This window comes from Diadema antillarum, unplaced genomic scaffold (assembly GCF_040938485.1).
Source record: "Diadema antillarum isolate AM-2024a unplaced genomic scaffold, OU_Dant_1.0 seq00001290_RagTag, whole genome shotgun sequence".
NCBI lineage: Eukaryota > Metazoa > Echinodermata > Echinoidea > Diadematoida > Diadematidae > Diadema > Diadema antillarum.
Window position 1 is genome coordinate 56705 of NW_027272069.1, and position 16899 is coordinate 73603.

Consider the following 16899-nt stretch of genomic DNA (forward strand, 5'->3'; position numbering starts at 1 on the left):
TAAAAAGAGAATTTCACAAAACTTCACTTTTTGAATAAAGTGCACATTTCTTCGACTTGCTACTGACATATTATGTTAAGGGTAATATTATTCCCCCTGCCTTCTGAAAGAGAGAAGTCGAGTGTTCTTTTGTCATGCGAGAAAAATGGAAATATGTTGAATTTTCTTTATTCTTCCTTTATATCGTTGTACTCATGTGACATCACAAGCTATAGTAGTCTTTTCATCCAGCCGTGACTGAGCAGAAACTTCAAAAATTCATAACTTTTTAACAGATTGTCCGATTTTGCGCAAACTCTCACTGATGTGTTCTACTAATATTGCTGCATTCACTCAACCCACATGTCTATGAAGGTGAACTTGTCCCTTAACATTGGGCAATAAAAATTTGTTGACCACTTTCTGTGACCTTTGACCTTGTGATGACCTTTAAATCCCCAAGGGATATCTACCATCCAAGTTTGGTCACAAACAGACATAGGGATCAAAAAGTTATGAGCCACAATGGAAACGCGCCCTTAAAACATAACATTGGGCCCTAAGTTTGTTGACCCCTGTCTGTGACCTTTGACCTTGTGATAGCCTTCACCTCCCCAAGGGACATCTACCGTCCAAGTTTGGTCACAAACGAACATAGGGATCAAAAGTTATGAGCCACAATCGAAACGCGCCCTAAAAACACAACATTGGGCCCTAAAAGTTTGTTGACCCCTGTCTGTGACCTTTGACCTTGTGATGACCTTCACCTCCCCAAGGGACATGTTCCATCTAAGTTTGGTCACAAACGGACAAAGGGATCAAAAGTTATGAGCCACAAACGAAACGCGCCCTAAAAACTTAACATCGGGCCCTAAGATTTCGTTGACCCCTGTCTGTGACCTTTGACCTTGTGGTAACCTTCAACTTTCCAAGAGACATCTACTGACTAAGTTTGGTCACAAACGGACAGATACATCAAAAGTTATGAGCCATAAATGAAACGCGTCCTAAAAACTTAACATTGGGCCCTAAAGTTCATTGACCTCTGCCTGTGACCTTTGACCTCGAGGTGCCCTTCATGTTTAGTAAAATGTGTAACTTTGTATAACCACTCTTCCCTCCAAGTTTGATTGAAATTGAAATCCTGAGTAGAGAGTTATTCAAGTTTTTGTAGCGTTACGGACAGACTACGGACGGACAGACGCTGCAGGCGATCCCTTAGTCTCCCCACACCTCCGGTGGGCTCGACAAAAAAGTGAGTTTCGAGCCCTGCTCTATCGTTCACCTATAACAAAATCTGAAAACTTTGCAAAGTTTGTCATGTGACCACATCCACCACCTGTTTGTGGCATCAATAGATGGTTTGAGGGCAGTACAGCTTGTACCTTATTGGGATGTACATATGTGCATTGTTACATCACAATCATTAGCTGGCAGATGGCACACTCTTTCTTCTTTGTTGCGCATGTGGACCAGTAATGCTAACTTCAAGAAGTTAAGCTGCAAGCGGGGACAAACTTTGCAAAGACTTTTTGAAGATGAACTTTTAAGATGTTTTGCCAGTGTAACTGCAGCTACTGATTTATATCCATCCATCTTTGCATCTATACACATAATGTGGACATCAATCTGAAGTACTTGGGTGTAACCATCACTTCTGATTTGAAGTGGACCCAACACATCAACAATACTGTAAATAAAGCCAATAACGTGCTTGCATTTCTAAAACGCAATCTTCGCATAAAATCTTCTGATGTTAAAGCCACCGCTTACAAAACGTTGGTTCGACCAATTGTTGAGTATGCTTCCACAGTTTGGGACCCATCTACCAAGAACCTAATCCACCAAGTGGAAATGGTCCAGAGAAGAGCTTTTTAAAGATTCACTTTAAATCGCTACCATAACACCTCGAGTGTCACCAAAATGCTACAAGAACTTAATTGGACCACTCTGGAACAGCGCAGAGAAAATGACAGGCTAATTATGATGTACAAAATACACAATAATCTCACTCCTCTTTCAGCACAGGACTATATCATCAAACAGGCTACTCAGTTAACGAGAGCCTCGCAACCTCACTCCCATCAGGTACCATATTCGAGAACTGAGTCGCATCGCCATTCGTTCTTCCCAAGAACTGTAAGGAACTGGAATTCCCTGTCGTCAGAAATTGTTTCAGCGCCATCTGTGGGATCATTTCGAAACCGTCTAACGGTTGATCACAGTGGCTAGTATTTTCGTCAAATTTTCTATGTGCTTGTAAATATCTGTAAATAAATTGTATTATAATGTAAATAGCACCAGTCTGCAAGAATCTTCAGTCTATTGAAGGAGGCAGACTTAATCAGAAGAAGAAGAATCTGATCAGTAGATGTAAGATCTCGATATAAATGACACTTCCTCATCAATGCATACCTGAAGTCAATGAGATGTCGTAGAATGACCCCTGCCACCTGAATCCAACACTGATTGATAACCACGTCATATCGCTGCTGGCCCCCACTCACCCCAACCTGAAAGTACAGTCTTGAGTGGTCTTCTAGTGGGGCAGGAAAATCTACAACCTTTTTCTGGTAGACTGGTGTCTCAAACATATCAAGATGTAGAGTAACATGTGTGTCTGTTGGATCCAGTTGGTTTCTTGATCCATGATTATATGGTAGAGTACATTCAACAGCCCAGGCTGCAAAGGGATCTGAAGAATCTGCTTCATCGTCTGATGGTATCATCCCTGAGCCGTTTTCTGGCTCCATCCCACTTTCACTTTCCCTAACACCTGGAGAGCCACTGAAAAAAAGGACCTGTATTGAAAGAAATTAAATGAACAGATGAGGATGTATGACAAACTGAACCAAAATTCTTCATAATAATAATCATACAAAAGATTCATAGTTATCATTATGTAAGTTTCTCAAATACAATTTGTTGGTTTACTGTAAGTTTTGAAGGACTTCATATTAGAAGCATTGTAGGTATGGATAGATAATCTGTTCTGCAGTTTTGTGCTGAATTGAATGTGAACACACTCAGTGAGTTTTTCTCCGGTTTCCTCTCTCTCTCTCTCTCTCTTTCTCTTGTCCTCTTCCTACTTTGATAATGCACTCCCTATTTCTTTCTTTTTATTTGTCTCTCTACATTTACGTATCAACGTGTAGACATATTGTGTCTGTGTTATGATCACATGCATAAAATCTCAAAGTTTTGGGGGACTCAAATAACCACAGGTCTCACTTTTGCATTTCATCAAATGAATAGGGTTTTTTCATACTGGATGATCTAATGAATATTTTTTCACAACTTTTTCTCACCCTATTGTGATAAATCATCTTATTTTGTCTCTGCTCTGCAGTAGTTCCACACTCATCTAACTGTGTGTGTAACATGAATCCAAGATCCTGGTAGTCTACAGACGTGCAGGCACGGTCCTCTAAAGTTACATCCTCTGGACTTAGATTGTAGTGTTCTGCAACATTGGTAGGAACCAGTGCCCGAATCCCTTGATCAAGGCATTCCACAAGGACATGTGGTCCATCAATAGGAGCATAGACAGGCTGGTCCTCATCCTGTAATGGTTGCTGTCTTGAGATGTCTGGGATGAGAAAAATATCAAAGAGAAGAGGGTCATTTCCAACAAAAAACCAGAATCAGCAAAGAAACCTTTCACAGAAAATCAGCTTGCATTGAACATTCCCGATCCAGGTAAAAACCTTGAAATGGGTTGATACAAAATTAAAACAGGAAGAAACACAATAACAATCAAAAGCCACAAAAGATAAGACATACATAAATTAATGCCATACCTTTAAGTTTAGATGCTGCACATTTTAGTGGACTTTCGCCTTCTGTTTCATGAAATTTGCCCTGCTCTTTCTTTTTACTTCCCCCTTGCTGTGACATTTAAAAAAAAAAAAATTAATTTCTTCCCCCCTAAAATGTCACAATTGCTTGGAATGATTGATGATATCATTACAGAAATATCCAAATAATCAGGAAGTGTCAGGCAAAGTATTTCTTCCCTTTTTAGATAAAGAGGTCTCTAGACACATCCAAAAGTTGTATTTACCTGTGACAGTTTCAACATTTGAGAAAGATGACCGCCCTAGTCGAAATTGTCACAGGTAAATACAACTTTTGGATGTGTCTAGAGAACACTTCAGCTATATTTATCAACCATCCTTTTTACAAACTTATTTCGCTATTTCCTCCCTTCTTCAGCAGTGTACCTAATTTACTTGATGACATTTTTCAGTCACGTCTTAGATATCTTAGATACCACACTAATAACACAACTATCTGTATCACATCCACAGCACAAAGTAATATACAGCCACAGCTTGTCAGTCTGACACAATTAAAGACTGAAGTCACAACTAATAGCCTTCACAGAAATACCAATTTCCCACGCACAAGAGTTATTGTCTGCGGCATTTTGTAAACAATCTGCATATCACTCTAACACTGTGTAAACCAAGCCTTCATCAAACCACATGCCTGCACTACAAAACATGTGTAATGTGAGAACATTCTTTTTAAATCACTGGTCCCAATGGTGAACAATACCTTTATAGTCTATGTATGACCATGCATCACAAAACCAACAAAAAAATCACATGCACTGATTTCTAGTGGGGACTCCATATAGGTGAAACGATTCAACCTAATCAATCTTGAGTTTTTGATATTTTCGGAAAGGGCAATTTTTCTTCTTCATTATTCTAAAGTCTGGGATCATACAGCAAAGGGGAAGTTGGATTTTTAACAGTTTTTCTACAAAACTTTTTGAGTAGAATAGTGTGCTGAGAGTCCACTTTTATTTCTTTAAAACCCTTTCAATAGACACTCTTCACTTTCAACTCTAATACTTTCGGAAAAGATTATGCTACTACTTTGAAAGTTGGCATTAGCCATGGATAAAATGTGTTAACAGACCTTGATCAATTTCAGCTTTATCTGATAATCCCTTTTAATGTTGCTATGAAGTTTTATATCTTGTTTTTTTTGTCCCACTTACTTGCACAGAGCACGGCTCCATCAGATTAAGAGCTTGAATAGGGCCTGGCCTTCTGCTTTAAAGCCTCTTTTCTCAAAACACACTTTTCTAGAGTGTGTGCTTTCTTTCCAGTATTTAGATAGGTTGGGATAGTCTCTTTAAATGGAGTTATACATTGTACATCATTTTGAATATCTAACCCACTGAAGACTAGTCCTGAGTACGTGTATAGCGGTCACAAACCCAAATGGACAGTAGCTGAGCTGATAATTCAGCGTGTTTTCCTGCTTTGTAGCTGTGCCAGTCAATGCACTAGTGTAAAGCTTTCTTTATGACTGTACACATGTTACTGAGCAACAACTTGATAAACATTGTTAAATGCACGAAACATATGTGTGCATACGTATACACAGTACATGTAAGTACTTACAGATGTATACAATGATGATACATGTACATACAGGTAATGCACACACAAGTCGGATAACCTGTCAAGAACAGCCACCTGTCTATAATGGCCACTCTTTTTGTTTCCCTTGGGTGGCTGCTATAGACAGGTTTGACTATGGATATCATTCATTTGACTTCTAAAACTGACTCTCACTAGCAAATGACCAAGAAAAATCACAAACTTTTGTCTTGAAGAGTGAAATAGACAACTACAGTCACGTGTCTTCACAATTTGTACAATGCTGTACGTACAATGTTATGAAAATCAAAGTGACAGGTACAAAGATTTTTAATCACATGAATTTCTTTGACTTACTTGCTTTTCCAATGGTGATGTCAAACCTGTTGACAAGGATGGCTTCTGTGAATGAGACGACTGCACCATACTTCTCTTGAGCCCATCTAAGAAGAGAGTCACCTGTTGCTGGGATGTTTTCTCTCACAATTGAATATCTGGGAAAAGTTACCCCATCTGTATTGACATCATGAGGACTCTACAGGGAAAACAATGCCACAAATCTCAGCATAAAGAACACATTTTGTGACAAGCGCTCTATGAAAGTACATTAAAAAAAGTTGATTGAGATAATGCACAATAAAAGTGTGACACTCTACAGGGAGCAAACACACAGACAAACTGAAAGTAGACTGAAACTAGAGAAGCACTCTGAGAGCGCAGACCTCCGCCAAGCATGAAGCTCACTTCCACCATTGATCTTGTTCTTCCATAGAGATACATGTATCATTGATTTCCACCCATAAAATATTATAAACTGTTATAGCACTGTGTGCTGAAAGTCGCCCGATTTCCCAATATAGAAGCTTTTGTTACGTCATAAACCCTCAGCTACACAGAGCGCCTCGCCCTAGCAGAAACTAGAGCACGCACTTTTGTGCACGCATGTAAACCTCAGTACGCGCAGCCTGAACTCCCAAGTTCATTGACCCTACCTGCCAAAATGTAAAAAAATCCTTCATAAATTCTCCCAAAATTCTCGGATCACTACCAAAAGTTAATCGTTTGTTATTTGTGTCATTCTCATCCTTTCCTGCAAGTTTCATCACATTCCGTTATCTACTTTTTGAGTTATTTTGCCCACGGACAAACGAACTAACGAACAAACCAACGGTAACGAAAACATAACCTCCTCCCATGGCAGAGGTAAACTAGGGTGCTCTTTACAGGCAGCCTACACACATCACTCTACAACCCCCCCCCCCCCCCCAAAAAAAAAAAAAAAAAAATCTTAAATTTTGCCCTTACATAATACCAGCAGATGGGTAATACCTAAAGATTTTATTTCTTTGTTTGCTTTTTTGAGTGGGGACATATTTCTTGTACCTGCCTGACAATCAACTGTTGCATAACTTTGGTGATCCCTCATCAGTGCTAGTACAAATACTTTCACAGAAGTTCAATAACCCTTTTCTTTTGACCCTTGCCAGATTTGACTGATAATGACACTTGACCTACACTTTGAACATGGAAACCTAATAAAACAAGCTGCTTGCAACAACTGATATGTCCTCACTATATCAAGGATAAAAAGAAGAGAATTTAAAAGAAATAGGACATCAACATTTATCTCGTTACATTATGGATCTCTCTATTGTCGACCATTTATAATGAGGTTCCATTGTACATGTATGAGTTGTGAGTTGGTTGTTCTTTCAACATTGCAAGAATTATAAGTTTAGTACTTTCCATTAACCCTTAGACAGGTCACTTTGGTATGAATAAACCCACATTTGAACCTGACCTACAGTGTGTATGTCATCAGGAGGTGCACATCTAGTAAGTTTCACCTAAGGAAGAATTTATTGCAAAGTACTGTCACAGTGTGAGATTTTTCTTGCTGCTGTTGTGTTGTTTTTATTTTGTTGTTGTTTTTTTTAATTAAATGCCTTTGGATCTTTACCCCTTTATCTCAACTAACTCATATTTAGGGTTAGGCCTGACCTGCACCTTGCCATTTATGATTAAACTTGGCAAGGAAAACTGACAAGAACCCAGAACAAAGTAAATGTACCTTAATATGACATCATCACTGTCACTGTCATCTTATCACAGTTCGTGAAACCTTTCAGGCTTTACATTACTGTATGCAATATATATTTGGCGAGTCTAAATTTTTGTGAATCGGATTTCCCAACGATTTCGCGAGTGGTTAAATTCACGATCGTGGAGTACTGTACTGAACGGAGTAATGTTACACGTGCGTCACATTCATATCGGGATCACAGTCATTATTTTCATGTGTCTTTAATTTCGCTAATAGCACCTGATGCGAAATTCACGAAAATAAAAACCTTGCAGAATATTTGGCATATACTGTAATACACTGTGCTAAGAGCAAGACATGTTAACAGAATGAAAAAAAAACCTCTTGTTTTCATTCCCATATTTGAAATGACAAAGAGTACCATGATTGTGAGATGTCCAATATCAGCTTCACTGACAACATTCCATGGGACCGCTGCAGCCGCTTGCAGTATGATGACAACCTCCCGCCTCGCTGCTGAACGTCTCGATGACGCTTTGAGATTTACTTCCACGTTGGATCTCTGCTTGGATGTCTTCGCTCTTGCTGAGAGAAGCCAAACAACATGAACTTCATACCTTGCTTGGCTGGAGTCAAAGGTGCAAAAGCCAATCTGTTGTGCCTCCACCTGACTTGCACTCACATGGGGCTGCCTGAAGTTTGGAGCCAAGATGCACTCTTCAGGGGCACTGGGGTCTTGGGGAAGGTGTGTGGAATGAATAGACAAGACAAAAGTGCGTGCATTGTTATCTCAAAGACATACAAAGAACATGACATGTCTCATTCACTGCCAAGGTTAAAAGGGATACCTCACCTAATGTACCACTACCCTGGAAATAAATAGGTACTGTCCGGTGCTGGCTATCTGCAAGGACCTCGGGGTAGCAAAAATTGTTCCCCGCAGGCCACAAGCACTGCTTGCCCGGAACGGTGTGACAGGACCTTGAGCATGCTCAAAACTTGTTCCGGGTGAGTCTCTGAGGATTGTCCGCAGAGGTCCATGCAGAACACCAGTAGGAGGCCCGTAGCGGCCGCACCACACAAGCAGCTAGCATGCAGGTACAATATAAAACACATATGTAACACAGGAACTTTGATTTTGTGTATGTCGCCCATATCACAGATCAGTTTTGAAGCTCTAACGCACCACCCGTGCACATGACACGCAGGTCACATAGAATACATGCAAGTATGTAGTACACGTTCAGCTTGTACACACACTCGGAACTTGCAAAAATCCTTGTCCGCTGCAGAAAATTATCCTGCATGCTGGAAAGTCTCTACATGCAACAAAACCATGTACACTTGTAGCTCGCCCAGAAAGGTGTGATAGGGCCATAAAGAGCATATTATTTTCCTAATGAAACCGCAGCAAATTTCCCTGTTTGAAAGAATTGACAGAGAAATGTAAAAGTAGGTCTACACGTTCATGGGTTGAACCTTCATAAGATGCAGTTATTATGTGTTTGTCACATTCCGAACGCAAAGCATAATATATGTACATCTCCATTCCCCACCTTCATTACAAAATGATTTTTATTAGAAAATGTCTTTCAATACATTACACTGTGGCATATGAGGGAAATGATGACTCCAAAGGATTTAGCTCTGACAGTCTACTATACAGTCACTGCACTAAGATGATAGAAATAGACCTTTACCATCACCAACTTGAAGACGGATGACATTAGCAGACTCAATGCTAGTGAATGTCCAGACCTTGGAATGCTGAGTTTCTACCCATTCTAGGAGCAGCTGGTCCTCTACTGGCATATCTTCCTCTGTGACTTGCTGAACTACCATGCTGGCTGGCTGGATCACAGAAGAGTTGGCTGGGATCTACATGTATGAAGGATGGGGAACAAATATGAGTTTGAAAAACACACATCAGTACAGGTACTCTATTGCATTTCCATGTGAATTAAGCCTAGCTTTTCAACATAATGAGACAAGGTGGGATGATTTGAATTTTTTGTTTTTAAAGCATGGTAAAATAAAGACAAGGAAATCTTAATAAAAGGTGGGACCCACCTTTTGACAATTTTTTTTTTATATTTTGGTCATTTCAAAACCAATTTTCATCAAACAACTTTTGATTCCTCTTAGATTTGTATGCTCTTCATATTTTGTAAGAGGTTCCTCATTATCTCACAAAGAAGTTAAAATATGAATTCCCATCTCAACCAAAAACTACATGTACAGGTACCATCTCTTTCAGTCTAGATACATTCTTTTGGCAAACTGATGTACGTATCTCTAGAGGGTTAAACTTGTGTGACACAAGATAAGATACTTCCTTTTGGCAAACTAGAATTACTCCTCCAGAGAGTGCTCTGATTTTTTACAAAGTTTGTATCCACTTTAAAAGAACTTGGTATTTACTTTAAAATGACATTCATTTGGCTGCAAATTTTGTGAAAAATTTACTATGACTAAGCTGCTTTTCAAATGTTACACTAAAAGGAAGGAAAAACTAGAAATGTCACTATGGTGACTGGTATGCCTCTGCCAAAATGCATGGTTCTCCTAATCGGCCTACAGTATATTACAATGTCTTGACAATGTGTGATGACAGTTTCACATGATTGACAAAATATTAAAATGACAGGTTTGTCACAAATGTGTTGAATGTTCATTCCCCTTGAACTAGCTTTAATTTGATGAATGGCTCCTGTACACGTATATCGAGTGAAGGTATTTGGGGATTTGAGGATTTTTAATTGAGTTTTGACCCTTTTGTAAGTTTAAGGAAGAAGTGAAATTTAGCACTTTCACTTGACCTTTGACCTTTTGGCAAAAAAAAAAAAAAAAATCCAAGAGAATGTCTTTGGGATAATACATGCATACACTATGTTCCTTTAAAATTCTGAAGGCACTGCATAGATAAGAGGGAAATAGTGAAATTTAGAGAAAATGACCTTGACCTTTGACCCATGACCTTTGACCCCATGACCCCTAAATCATCTACATGTAGATAATCACTGCCAGTCAGTACACCCGTATGTACATGTACTACATTGTCAGTTCCATGAAGATACCTCGAACCATTTGTGAGATATGGAGAAAAAAAGGGAATTTCAACACTTTCACTTGACCTTTGACCTCACGACTCGAAACTCTCTGGAGAATCTTTTGTTGGTAGTTCATGTACAATATGTATGCAATGAGTTTCAAGAAAATACCTTCAGGCAATGCATAGATATGGGGAAAATAGTGAAATTTTGAGCATTTGATCTTGACCTTTTGACCTTTGACCTTGCGCATGTGCACCCAAAAGTTGACAGGCACAACTTCACCCACTCTTACATGCCAAGTTTCATTAGGATACCTCAAACAGTTTTTTAGTTACGCTGTCCACAAAATCGATTATGAACGGATGGACGGACAACCCGAAAACATAATGCCTGCGGCGACACTTCCTGGCGGTGGCATAAAAAGGGAAAGACTTTCCCCAAAACATACTTTCAATTACATTCTTCTGCTTTATTATAAAGTCTGACAGACAGGTTGCTAAATTACCAAAGTACTATAAGTACCAGGTACATAAAAAGTGATGAAGCAATTTTATGCATTGTAAAGATACCCTTTCAACCATGTCCCATATTATCAAGCCATAAAGTGTCAGAATCTTGGATGGATGACAAATCCACATCCACGTATCCATCACTTTGTAGTACAGTGTATATCTTGATAAGACTGTACATTTTTTTATGTAATAATTTCAAGGCTAATACTACATGTCATGCCTACAGTATACTGATAATCCGCGAACTCCTCAAGCCCGAATTCACAAAGGTGGTACACTCGTACAATTGAAACCATGGTTTAAACCATGGAAAAAGCCTGTACTTTTGTATGGGGCGCCAAGTGTCGCATGGCCTATTTTGTTATGAAATCAGTCATTTCGTTAAGAAATGTCAACATTACATTGTACATTGACAAAATGATCATTTCCTTAACAAAATTGTCATTTCGTCGACGAAATGACTGATTTCGTTACGAAATAGGCCATGCGACACTTGGCGCCCCATAAAAAACTATGGTCTTTGTCCATGGTTTAAACCATGATTTCAATTGTACCACCTCCGTGATAGGCCCTATAGTTTGATAGCCTTGACTTCAACAGTTACACACAAACATGCAGTTCTAAGGCAGTTGGTCTATGAGTATCAAACTTCAAAGACATGCTGCATTTACAATATCTATCACCTTGTTTTTTGCTACTGAGCATTAACCTCGAAGCAGACACAGATATACATGTAACGTACAGTATATTTGATTCTGGATATAATATTCAATCTGTCTTGCTTATGAAAAATGCCACATGCTCTTTTGTTTACACGCCTTGACCTCCGTAAACCTTTGTGCTATAATTGACAAGAACAGATTGATGGGTGTCAAAGATCACGTCGGCTGAATGGATAATCAACAGTTCTTCCCTCAAGATTTCCTTACAGCTTAAAGATAGCCCTTCCCTTTTGCATTCCTTCCCAAACAGCACAGAACATGATATATTCTACCAGAATGACAAGACTATTGTAAATCTATAACATCTATGTGATATTAGAAGGTTGTTAGCCGTTAGAATTCAAATAATGCACCAAACGCTCATCGTAATGTATTCTGTGTACTACAGGAGTAGGCACAGCTGCATACATTAATCCTCCTGTGGTTGTAATAATCATACTTATCCTTCGAACAAAAGATATGCATATTAAAGCTGTCAGCTAGAAATGAAGAATTCACTAGCTTCTTACTTTGTTGTCGATAGCAAATAACAACACACCACTTACATGAACTACAACTGTACACGTGCAACTATCACACAGGTCTGTAAAACTAGTAGTTTAGATTTGTAATTTTTTCGTAGTACGAGAAAAATATTCAAATCTTAACGGTCAATTTTCTAAACAAATAAAGACCCTCTTGAGTTCAAAATTTACAGGAGGTTTCCAAATAATGTTTTCTTCAATACCTAAGTGTTCTCACCAATTTTTCAAAAATTTGCATGTAAAAGGGATTGGCTGTCTTTAATACAGAAACATCATGATGAATCTGTGTTGGAAGGTGCCCGAGTTACTTTGAGTGTGAAATGCATTCAGTTGCCACTAGCATGCCTGCTTCTCACACACCTAGTGTACATCGTACACGTGTAGTACAGCTGTATTAGTCTCAACCGCATGGCCCTACAGTATGTGCATACATGTAAGACTCATTGATATTGACCCTAACCAATGATTGTTATTTATATCAAAATTATTTTCCAGTTCATTTCTATCAAGTACAACAAAGGGAATAATTATATTACATTCTGTATTAAAACATAGTAGAATTTATGGTCAGAAAATGACAATAGTAGAACTTGACTATACATCTTTAGGTGATGCATCAGTCAGAACATCACGTTATACTCACCAGGAACTGGAAAGGCAAGGGCCCTAAACGGTCAGTCACAATATGCCACTCCACTGGATGGAGAGAGTTAAGGACCACCATTGTCATTCTCATCCTGGCTCCATACCCTGCCCTGGGACCAATGTGTAATGTGATGTCATGACCAGTGTGGAGGAGGTCTTGGTAGGAGGAGTGTAGGTTAATGACATGAATCTCATGAGATGAACTTTCTACTCTTCTTGTGCAGCCAGTCATCATAGAGTCATGAGAATAAAAGGCCTCCACAAAGGGTGAAATGTATGATGTCTCCTTGTCACATGTCTGCTGTTTGGTAGCTGCAGAAACTGTATTCCAAAAAAGAGGATATTTGTAGGAAGAGAAGCACAAAGATTACAGAACTTGGAGAAAATGACATAAGAAATGACATCATATCCTACATGTACATGTATACAGTATGAAAAACAAGTTCACTTTAATAAACTAACATTTTCTACGAACTACGCACATACAAAAAAGAGTAAAGTTCACTTAGTATTGAGTATGAAAAGGTTGTTGATTCACACTGTGCTTAAAAATAATTGTTTTCAGTATAAAGGTGAACTGTGTTAATTGCACACCTTGAAGCTTGTCGTAATATGACAAATGTGACCCACGACAAGTCTTTCAGACAAAAGTTGCAAGAGCAAATTCCCTCCTAGGCGGGTTACAAAGATTTTGACCATCATTTTTGTCATTTTTTTTTTTTTTTGCAGAAATAGAATCTTTGATATGTTTTCTACATCTAGTGTACACTAAATTTCATGGTATTGTGTGGACAACACTATAAAGAAAATATAAAGGGAATTCCATAAAAATATAATTTTTCATGAAAATTACACATACCATCAACTTGATGCTGACATACAAGGTGTATATTAAGGGTAGCAATTATTTCCCCTGCTTTCTGAAAGCAGTTTACAGTTAAGTGCTCTTTCATTATGCTAGAAAAGTGAATTGTCGTGGAATTGTTTACATACAATATTGTTGTCCATGTACGTCATATCCTCTAGTAGTCTCCTCATCCAGGAGTTCCAACACCAAAACTTTAAAAATTCATAACTTTTGCATCAATTGTCTGATTTTCCTCAAACTTTCACTGATCAATGCGATCTAGTGTTGCTACAGTTACTGTACCTTTACTCAATCCACATTTCTCTTTGGGTTTCCTTTAATTTGGGGTTTTGTGTCCCCCCCCCCCCCCCCCCCCCACACACACACACGTCACAATTTGAGATCCTCTCCCCAAGGGTTGCTACCTCCTACAATACATGTACTAGGTTTGGTGAAAATCTCAATGGGGTTTTCAAGAAGAAAATATAAAAAGCTCATGCACGACACATCCTGGACGCAGGACATGGACACCGGATGCTGAATGATTGCAATAACTCACCTGAGCCTGGTGAGCTAAAAATGAGAGTCAAATTTATACCGTCAACTAGAGGGGGGCCGTCAAAGGCGGCAGACCCACGCCTAAGTACAATGTCGGGGTAAACATAATGTGCATTTGGTCATCTACCAGAATTCGGCCACTTAATTGCCAGTGTGCTTTATCACCAGCCAGTGAGTTCTACCAAAGATCGTACACTGAAGTGTACGATCTTTGGTTCTACAGTCACATCACACGCAAATCACATCATTACACATACGGTATTAACACTCATTCACGTACAGGAAAGTCCTTAAGTCTCCTCCAAAAATCCATCGAAAATCCCAAATTCCACCGTCAAAAGTGCAGAATCGGAACTTTTCCAAGCGCGCGCGAATTAAGTCCAGTTTTAAGAGTATTGTCTACGCGACGGGTCGCGGAAAAAGCGCTAAAAATCGAGAAATACGCCGTTTTCTTGCGGGATATTTTGATTATAGCAAGCCGAGAGTGTGATGATATCAAAGGTCGTATGAGTGTACGATCTTTGATGGTATCCACAAAAGCGCAAAAGAAAAACAAAATTTACGTACCCCCTAGGCAATTACCCCTATGATTAGTGTCTACGGGAATTATTCAATGCAAGGGTTGAATGCAAATATCTACTGCACCAGTATTCGGCCACCAACGAGCGCGGCAACGTCCCCGATGCAATTTTGCACCAACAGTGTAGAGCGCGATGCATTTTCAGCGGCCTTGCACACGCATTGACATTGAGCACGCATATCGTGCAGTGTGACTGCGACCGAGCAAATGCTCCTCCAACGAAAAAAACAATCAATGTTAATTTGAAAAATCATCAAAATACGGGCCAGTTTGTGATGACGGAGAACGAACTTTCATAAATCTAGAAGGACATAGTCCCTCAAATAGGCCTAAACGTAAATTTCGGAATTCTTACGAACATTTGAGCAGCAAAGTCGGATCGTTTGGGAGTTTATGTTTTCGTATGGTAGCGGAAAATCGCAAAGTGAGAAACGGGAAATTTTCGGAGTGGTCACTATACCATGGGGTCAAAACTTCAAGGTCACACAGAATTTGCAAGGGTCAACCGATTATCACCAAAATCTAATCGATTCTTTCCTGCCATTATCCAAACATCCCCATAACATTTCGTGCAAATCCGTTTACCCGTTCTCTTGTTATCTTGTACACAAACAAACAAACAAACAAACAAACAAACAAACAAACAAAAAAACAAACAAACAAACAAACAAACAAACATACGGAACCCTTTACATAACCCCCTGCCAATTTTCATCGGCGTGGGTAACAATACTGAATCACATTTTCCTATTCAAAGGAACTTTTGTTCATACATACCATGACTGACAAAGATGATTACTGTAATGATGATTGCATTCATCTTGTAATCAAGCCGATACTGCAAGCAGTGATGATGAGGCCGACCTGTTGAATGCGATCCCTTGGAGTCTCCTCAAGGCTCCCTTCACTCCCCCTCTAATGTGTCATGCCAGAAAGTGGGCTTAGGACAGTGCGCAGCACTACATGTACGTGGACAGAATGTTGGGTTGAATGACCTGTGGCCGTGTCTTTATCAAGGTTCACCAGATGCCTGTGATGTTGGAGGAGCATAAAACTAATGAAGACAAAATCTGAACAAAAGTTAGGACTGGGTTCAGTTTTTGCAGCCCACCATCATAGAGAGAGAGAGGGAGAGAGAGAGAGAAATGCAACATGATGAGAGCTGTTCATTACAGGTGGTTTGTACACTGTATGTCCTAGTGAGTGACCTGTGCTTTGTAAATATACAATTGTACAGCAACCAAGTCATGGCATCACTAGGATTTATAATCTCCTATTTATGATTTCTTACACTTATATTCAAGAATCAGTGCATAAATGATATATACAATATGCATTTGATAAATTGCAATCGAACATTCTCCTGGTGAATTCAAACATATCCTTCGATTGAAGTAGAGCTCACTTGTCTGCTGAAATTGGTTACTAGCTAGCTAGATTACTACAGTAGTTACATTGTACCTTTAGAACATCTGTCCAGTTAACTCCTGCACATGCAAACATCCTCAATTAGGTTCATTTACACGTATGCATATTCAAAGTGAGGAATTTGTATTTTTGATACCTGTGACAAAGATCGAATCATGGCCTCGAAATTTTGTAGAACTGTACTGGAATCAATTGGTCCTGCACTGTACCATCAGTAACAAGTTTTTAAAAAAATGTTATTTGTAATAAAATGCTAAATATCCTGACTACCATGGTATTTGTGACTGCAGGAACACAAGATAGATAACGTTATGCATACACATAATTGATGTCATCAAGATTAAATATATCTAAAGGGTACTTTAGTAGGCAAGATCATATTTACAAATTGTACATCCCCTTATACCACTTTTAGTTGCCAGTTTGTTTGTTAGTTTTTTATATCTATGTAAATCATTAAATTCAAGTTTCGTTTCACATTTTCATTTACTTAAATTTATCTATTTACAAGTGCATTACCTGTTCAAATATATTGCACTACCCTGTCTGTCTATGACGCAATGCCCTTTACTGTATGTGTTGGGACATCTTATGTACATGTATCTACA

At 39.0% G+C, this 16899-nt stretch overlaps 1 protein-coding gene across 1 annotated transcript in view; it reads right to left on the bottom strand.

Annotated features, from left to right (window-relative positions):
- Nucleotides 1–15781, bottom strand: part of LOC139707961 (transforming growth factor beta receptor type 3-like) — a 32047-nt gene extending 16266 nt beyond the window's left edge. The window contains exons 1-7 of the mRNA XM_071619952.1: nucleotides 15641–15781; nucleotides 12877–13199; nucleotides 9123–9300; nucleotides 7844–8157; nucleotides 5736–5913; nucleotides 3288–3568; nucleotides 2395–2780 (exon numbers count right to left, since the gene is read on the bottom strand). Coding sequence (XP_071476053.1) covers nucleotides 2395–2780; nucleotides 3288–3568; nucleotides 5736–5913; nucleotides 7844–8157; nucleotides 9123–9300; nucleotides 12877–13199; nucleotides 15641–15683 — 1703 coding nt within the window. The 5' untranslated portion in view covers nucleotides 15684–15781. The remainder of the gene's footprint in view (nucleotides 1–2394; nucleotides 2781–3287; nucleotides 3569–5735; nucleotides 5914–7843; nucleotides 8158–9122; nucleotides 9301–12876; nucleotides 13200–15640) is intronic.
- Between the last annotated feature and the right edge of the window lie 1118 nt (nucleotides 15782–16899).